Consider the following 8,459-nt stretch of genomic DNA (forward strand, 5'->3'; position numbering starts at 1 on the left):
TCCATATAAAGAAAGTCATCCACGCTACCTTAATTAGTCGTCTTTGTCACCTCTTCAGAAAACTCAGTCAAGTTAGTGAGACACGATTTCCCCTGCACAAAGCCATGCTGACTATGCCAAATCAGTCCTTGCTTTTCCAAATACATGCAAATCCTGTCTCTGAGGATCCCTTCCAACAACTTACCCACCTTTAACCTAACGCTCACTGGTCATTCCCTGGGGTTTCCTTGCCACTTATCTTAAAGAATGGCACCACATTAGCCACCCTCAAGTCTCTGGCACCTCACCCACGACTTTTGATGATACAAATGTTTCAGCAAGGGTCCAATCTGCTTTTCTCTTCCCTAGCTTTCCACAAAGTTCTGGGAAACACCTGGTCAGGTTCCAGGGATTTGTCTACTGTTATATGTTCTAAGACCTCCAGCATCTCCTCATTTGTAATGTGAACGCTTTATTAGACATCACCGTTTATTTCACCAGATTCCCTAGTTTCCATGTCTTTCTCCCCAATAAATACTTACACAAAATAATCATTTAGTATGTTATCCATCTCCTCTGGTTCCACAGACAGATGGTCACGCTGATCTTCAAGGGACCTTATTCTCTCCTTAGTTACTCTTTTGCCCTTAATGTATTTATAGAATCGCTTTGGATTCTCCCTAACTATATTTGCTGAAGCTGTTTCATGTCCCCTTTTTGCGCACCTGATTTCCCTCTTAAGTAAACTCCTACTACCCTATACTCTTCTAGATATTCACTAAATTCCTGCTGTCTGTACCTGACAAATGCCTTCTTCTTTTTCTTGAAAAGAGCCTTAATTTCTCTCATCATCCAGCATTCCCTACACCTACCAGCCTTGCCCTTCACACTAACATGAACAAACAGTCCCTGAGCTCTCATTATCTCATTCTTAAAGGTCTCTGACTTCCCAGCCATCCCTTTATCTGCAAATAGCCTCCCCCAAACAACTTTTCAAAGGTCCTGCCTAATACTATCAAAATTTGTCTTAATCCAATTTAGAACTTTAAATTTCTCATCAGTTCTATGCTTTCGTATCACTATTTTAAAACTAATAGATTTATGATCACTTGCCCCAAATCGTTGCCAGACTGACACCTCGGCCACTTGCCCTGCCTCATTTCCCAACAGAAGGTCAAGTATAGCCCCTTCTCTAGCAGGTACATCCACATCTTGAATAAGAAGGTGTTCTTGAACACACTTAATAAATTCCTCCCTGTCCAAGCCCTTAAAATTCTGGCTGTCCCAGTCTGTTTTTGGCAAATTAAGATCCCTTACCATTGTAACAATATTTTACTTGTAGATATCAGAGATCTCCTTACATATTTGCTTCTCAAATTCCTGCTGACTATTAGGAGGAGGGGCTGTAATACAATCCCAACAAGGTGATCACCCCCACCCTTCTGGTTTTCAAGTTCCACCCATATAAACTTCAATGGACAATGTCTCTCGCTAAGTTTGGCCATAACATTCTCACAAAGCAAAAATGCCACTCCCCCTCCTCTCTTGCCTCCCTTTCTACCCCTCCTATTGCACCTATACCCTAGAACTTTAAGCTGCCAGTCCTGTCCATCTCTGAGCCATGTTTCTGTAAGAGCTTGCAGCAGAACTTCCAAGTAGTAACACATGGCCCGACCTTGTCTATTCCCAAAGCTGGTGAATGGGAGGCAAACCTGCGTAGCATTGACATTACTGGGTGTCCAGGCACTTGACAGAGTGAACAGGGTTCGGGAACTTACCCAGAATCAGCCATCTCTCAGAGCTGTTCTCATCCTTATCAAGACTGCTGTCTCGTCCACTCCTTGTGGATTTAGAAAGTGGTCCTGACGAAAGTGAATCTGATGTCCGGGCAGCGATGTGAAATTAATTCTCTGCTGTTATTGCCTCACTTCCCAGCCCCATTGTGTCAAAGAAAGGGACCCTGCACTTCCTGGAGCCTCAGACCAATGGCTGGGTGAAGCGTTATGTGGTTGTACGGCGGCCGTATGTCTACATTTACAATACCGATAAGGACACAGTGGAGCGAGCCATTCTCAACCTGTCAGCAGCACAAGTGGAATACAGCGAGGATCAACAGGCCATGCTCAAGGTAGCAAAATCTGCTTCCATCATTCCATACGACTGCAGCGAAGGGCTGAAATATTATGTGAAATGCCACTACGCTGTTTTGGGGGAAAAGATGGATGATGCCTCCCTGACCCTACAGTTTGATTCTGCCCTCTTGAAGATTCCTTGCTGTTGTGTCCCATATTACACCACGAAAGTTTAGAAAATTTTCCCTTGTCTCTATGACAGCATTGCATTGGACAGTATACCAGTTCAGTCATCCTCCTACCACTGCCTAATGCCCCCCAGGACTGTATCTGATCATCTAACATAGACCCAGCCACCCAACTATGACTGATCACCCACCCCTCACTCAACAAACCGCGAATGACCATTTTCTGACACCCCATCCCAGACCACGACTGACTGACAGTTGACATCCCCCTCATCCCAGACTGTGACTGATCATCGACAGCCCCATCCCAGACTGTGTCTGACCAACTGTACCTCCCCATTCTAGACCATAACTGACCATCTAAACCCAGCATTCCCCACACACCCCTGCGCTGAATCCCAAACCATGACTGACCTTGGAGTTGTGTTCACCCCTAAGGCTGTGGCGAAGCATATATGCACCTCCACCGATCCAAGACGCTATCTGAGTATACCCTACTTCCAACTCTTACATATACACATACACAGAAACACATGCACGCACACAGACACACACACACACACACACACACACACACACACACACACAACAGTTTTGGGCATATTCTACCATTTACTCACAATCTTTTCAAATCTATCCAACAAGTTGACTTGGCCTTCATACCCACTTGGTTATGCAGTGCCTGGAGTTAATTGTTGCCCCCTTCCCCTTTCTCCATGCCTTTCAAAACTCAATGGTGGAATATTGGTTAAACCTGTTGATAGATTATTAGTGGGAGGAAGGATTATCCCAGGTTTTGTAGAAATGGGTGAAACACCAATATCTAACAGAGCTGTTGGGCCTCAACTTTGTTCTCCGAAGAGCAAAGAGCACTACAGCACAGGAGTAGACCCTTCAGCCCATGAGGTCTGTGCCAACACATGATTCCTTCTTAAAATAAAAACCTTTTGCCTCTACATGATCTATATCCCGCTATTCCCTGCCTATTCATGTATCCGTCAAGATGCCTCTTAAATATTGCTATTGTATTCACCTCCTCTACAACCACATTCAAGGCACTTACCATCCTCTGTGTATAAAGCCTGACACTCACATCTCCTTTAAACTTACCCCCTTTTACCTTAAATCTATGTCCCCTAGTAATTGACATTTCTGGCCTGGCAGAGAGACTCTACTGCCCATTCTCTTCATACCTCTCGTAATTTTGTAAACTCTATCACGTCGGCCCTCATCCATTAAGATTCAAGTCAAAACAAGCCAAGTTTGTCCAATCTCTCCTCATACTTAATATCTTCCAAACCAGGCAACATCCTGGTAAACAGTTTCTGTACCCTCTCCACATCCTTCTGGTAGTGTGATGACCAGAACTGTACACAATATTCCAAATGTCCTTGGGAAACATTCAGTGTCCACTTCGTTGACTGTCCAGACCATAATAAAAACATTCAGCAGTGAGCTACCTGTTTCTTTAAAGCCTAATCAGTTCACGTGTGCAATGCTCCCTTGAACGGCCTTCATCGCTGACCCTCTCATTTGCACTGTTCTTACATTGCAGACTCCAAACACATTTGCTGTCTGCACTGAGCACCGTGGGATACTACTGCAAGCCTGCAACGATAAAGAGATGCAAGACTGGCTGTATGCTTTCAACCCCCTCCTTGCCGGGTCAATCAGGTAAGTCGCCACCCAGGGGGTTGGATTCTTACTCAAATTTGTCAAAAAAAAATCATAGGCTGCCCAGAATTTGGGATTCCTCCACACATGATGTGGATTGACGGTTGATGGAGGGTCCTCGGCCAAACAACTGAATCCAGGAGCCGGGTGCGAAGCCACTCCACTCCAGTATGTGCTGGGTCCTCACCTCAATGAGGCTGCCAGGTTTCCCTGAAACTTGGGAACGACTCCAGTCATATTGGAAACAAAAGCAAGACATTGCATGTTTTGGAAATTGGAAACAGAGACAGAGAAACCTGCAAATGATCAGCGGGTCAGGCAGCATCTGGAGAGAGAGAAACAGAGTTAATGTTTTACGTCAATGACCCTTCATCAGACTGCATTTGTACATGGGCACCATAAGAAATTCTAGATTCAGCACAGTCGATGGGAATTATCCAAGAAATTAAAGCTTCTGAAGGACAAATCCGCTTGGTTTTGAATCCTCTGAAACAAACCCTTAAGTTCAGAGACAAGAGAGATGAGTAAAAATTCTGAGTTCACCACCTGGTCAACTAATAAGCTGAACCCAACTTCATTGTTCTGACCTCTTACACCCCCCAGAATGCCTGGCGACCATCCTGCCCGGAACAAGATCTCCCAAACTCAACATGATTCCCCCCTTCACCCTCCTGGGACCCACCATCCACCCTCAAATGCTGTCCTGGATCTCCAGCACCAGATGTAGCTCCATGCCGTTTGCAATACACTGCCATGCCAGCCCTGCCACCCGTCCCCATTGCTGGTCAACCCCCTTCCCAAACGGCCATGAAATCCTTCCTCACCCATTGATCTCAAAGTGCCCTTGCACTCCACTCCCCTTCCCGCACTCCTCAGTCACGTAAGCCAATGTGCTCCACCCACCAAAACTAAACCCCTTTATCACTCATCTGCCCCACTACCCATCTGCCACCTTAACCCTCTGCACCTAATCTGCATGGCACCCTAACATCTTAATCATCTGGCACTCTAACCCCACATTTTTATCCCCAGTCTACAACAACAGCTGTCATAATGTCTGGGGGCTGAACAGTTTAGAACACACCATGCTGCCCCCTGCAAGTCAGGGTATGGTTTGACTTCTCCCTGCTATCCTGCAATACAGGGGAGCTGTGTTGATTTCAGCTTTGCTCCGCATTTCTGAAGGAACTAGGATCAGAATTCCCTGCCAGAAATGTGGAGTTCAGCATGAATACAAAGAAAAAGGCGAGTGGAGTGTCAATCCGAGCGTGAATGCCACTGCTCAGAATATCCAGGCCATTAACTTTGTGTTTCTCCACAGATGCTGCCAATCCTGCTGAAAGTTTAAACCCCCAATGACATTGACACTCGCAGCTTCATTATCATAAAAAAAAAGCCTGGGACAGGCCTCAGCAAAATACAGAAATAGGGCATGTTCGAAGACGGCTTGGACTGAGAAATAAATTTCCTAGCTATTAAACATCAATGCCCAGTCGTACAGAGAGGGCTTTCGGGTGTACCTGAGAGTGAAATAGTGAGAAGGCTGGGAAGTATCAAACATTGGTATAGTGTGTAGTATTCAGTTTGAGTTGGTGGTTTTATAGTGAGATTGTAGGTTGCATCTGAACAGAATTATAGTGAGAGGCATGTGATGTAAGTTGTGGGATAGATCTATCAATATTAAAGTGGGATGTGTGGGATCCTTCAGACAAAGATATACCAAGAGTTATGGAGTATAACTGACAGAGTAATGCTGAGAGGTATGGGGTATGTCTGACAGTGTGCTCAGAAGGGCTGTAAGTTACATTAGCCAAAGTGGTAGTGAATGGTGGTGACCTTTATGACTATTATGCTTGTGAGCAATGACAGGACCAAGCCAACCCAACCTCTTGGGTGAACATAGGCTTTGTGTATCTTTTGAGCTTTAAAGAGCTACGTGTGATAACCATCCACTTTTATTGAGAATATTATTAATCTTAAGAGGTACGCGGGATTTTTATAGTGGGATGTTAATGACGTATCTGAGAATGTTACTGTGTGAGATCTAGGATGTATCAAAGAGTATAATCTTTACTAGGACAGTTCAGTATAAGTCTCAAATTACAATGCATTGAGCCATGTGGAGCAGGAGATTATGTTATAGTGAAAGTTATGGGGTGTATCTGAGTATATCATGCCAAAGGTGTTCAAAATGTTGCAGTGTGTGGTAACATTACTGTATATATTGTCTAGTATGGGACGGTACTCGTGACTTGCTGCATTGACAGAAGCTGTTTCACTTTTTCCTGCAGATCAAAGCTGTCCAGAAGGAGAAGCAGTCAGATGAGGATCTGATAGAAATCCTTGAATCGAATGAAATTCCACTCAAACCCAGCGACATCAGACTGGACTCATGTACATAATCAACCCAGCCCTTCCAACATTGATGTGAATGCCCATCTAACATGCCTGCTCTACATGTAGTCACTTATTGAGGAACAAAAATTAATAGTTGTGTGAAAGCAAAAACTGTGTTCGCCTGGCGCTGGGGAGCGCCGTGTTACGTGTGCGTGTGATGATCTGTGTGTCTTCAGTAAGTGATTAGATATCACTGATGAACGAGCTCTGTGGTGTGGACACTAGATGCTGTATGTGTTCCTTACATTTTTTTTTGATTGGGGTGTTTGAGGGCTTGATGAGGGGAAAGGGTGTTGGCGTCATTTTGTGGCACTAACAGTCATTTCCAGCACAAAGGCTGAAATGGGTGGTGCAGTGCATTTGGACACAATCCCTTCCATGAGTTTTGGGATGCCTCTTGGGAAGGATGAAGGAGGCGGTGGCTGAATGAATGAGCTCCTCATTGAGGAGGTTGGCACTGGCAGAGCCCATGGTGATTTGCGGACTGAATTATCCCGTTAAAAGCAAATTTGGCCTCCCTCCCAAAATGCACCATGAGTTGTTTGAAATTTGTTCCTGTGAAGGAGGAGTTTGTTTTTTGTGGGAAGGACGGAATTTTCTATTTAGGCATGTGAAAGTCGAAGAAGAATTGTAAAGTTGGGAATCCTGGAGGAGGAGTGAAAGGGTAAATGTATATATTTCATGTTCAGCTCTATAATGATAGTGAATTCTTAATCTTGAATAAGAAATATTACTGCTGAGGTTGGTCATTCCTATCCTCTCCCCTCTCCACACTATCATGTTTGGTTAGCCCTTGCCCACCTGCTTGCCCATGTTCATGTGGTCTGTTTGGATTTTTGTGGACCATCTCAGTATCGGTGTGGCACATGACCTGAAAATTGCAATGTTTTTTAAGTGAGTGGCTTTGGAAGTGAATTGTGCTGAATTTCCGAATGCACGGCTGATGCAGGAGATGCCAAGACACTTGGAGGTCTGCTGCCAGCCTCGTGCCAATGCCATCAGCATTGTGACTCTCAACAGGTTCATCCAATGATGGGTCGGGGCTAGGGCCAAGGCTTAGGATGGACAATGATTTCAGATTGCTTTCTCTTGACTGTTTACATCAAATATTTCTAAATGCCAGTGTTGCTACCTCTCCAACTCCTTCAGATTTGGAGAATCAGCCCCATTTGCTCCATATTTTCTTTTGAGTAGCAAAGAAGCTTATGGGCCTGTTCTGATCTGGGACATTTTCTCCTGTTGACCCAGATGTATTGACAAAGGTTAGCTGCATGGCATAGGATGTATTAGCTTTGAAACATAGTACATCTGAGATCAGCACACAATTGGCCAATGTGAAGCACATTTTTATTTCAATGGAACACTAAGCTACAGCTGGTGGTTGCATTCTCAGTGTTGTAAGCAAGTTCAGTGTTCTATCTGGGTGGACTTCAAGGCTTTGCGGTGGGGTGGGGGGTACGGTGGAGGGGGCCAAAGGTTGGGGATGGGTGGGCTTTTATTCATTCTTCCAGTGTTCAAAATTGGAGTAGACACTTCGATCTTGCAGCATTGGTATGGGGTCATAGCTTCAAACATTGGTCAAAATTTCATCCAGCCCACATAACGCCAAGTGGGCTGCAGACATGTGATGATAAAGATCTCCATAAACCCTATGGTGCTTTATTTAAACCAAATACAAAGGGAAGGCTATCACTAGCCCTCCATCCACTCCCATGCTGTCTAGATGGAAAGGAAGATATCACTTGCTTCCTAGGATCCTGCAATATCCTAAATTCAGCATATAAGCCACAGCTATATGTGCATCACATCCATGTATTATGGTCGTTGTGTTTTGTTGAAATGTAAGACCTCACTGCTGTGTATATGTTACACCTCTCTATTGATAAGGCTATGTTGTATTCTGTTGGCTACTGTAAACCATAAATGTAACATCATCCAATTCAAGCTCAATGCAGGAGGATTCAATTGCTGCTAAGTAGAAAACCTGATAGCCAGATAGTACTGCAACTGAACAAGGAGCCCCAAAGGAAAGTGAAGTCACAAAATCTATTCAGATCAGCCGGCCTGTAAACCTGTGGGTAATGAGATCACCTGAAGGCATATTGAGGGATACGGGGTAGAAGTTCACCAAGGCTCAGACAGTGAGAAA

General features: G+C 44.6%; 1 protein-coding gene across 27 annotated transcripts in view; it reads left to right on the forward strand.

The window, feature by feature from the left end:
• Positions 1 to 7,755, forward strand: part of kif1aa (kinesin family member 1Aa) — a 259,928-nt gene extending 252,173 nt beyond the window's left edge. For all 27 annotated transcript variants that reach the window (XM_059650980.1, XM_048541717.2, XM_059650983.1 and 24 more), the window contains 3 exons: positions 1,915 to 2,107; positions 3,795 to 3,913; positions 6,205 to 7,755. In XM_059650980.1, the coding sequence (XP_059506963.1) occupies positions 1,915 to 2,107; positions 3,795 to 3,913; positions 6,205 to 6,247 (355 nt within the window). In that variant the 3' untranslated portion in view covers positions 6,248 to 7,755. The remainder of the gene's footprint in view (positions 1 to 1,914; positions 2,108 to 3,794; positions 3,914 to 6,204) is intronic.
• The last annotated feature ends 704 nt before the right edge of the window (positions 7,756 to 8,459 follow it).

The sequence above is a fragment of the Stegostoma tigrinum genome, chromosome 14 (assembly GCF_030684315.1).
Source record: "Stegostoma tigrinum isolate sSteTig4 chromosome 14, sSteTig4.hap1, whole genome shotgun sequence".
Classification (NCBI taxonomy): domain Eukaryota; kingdom Metazoa; phylum Chordata; class Chondrichthyes; order Orectolobiformes; family Stegostomatidae; genus Stegostoma; species Stegostoma tigrinum.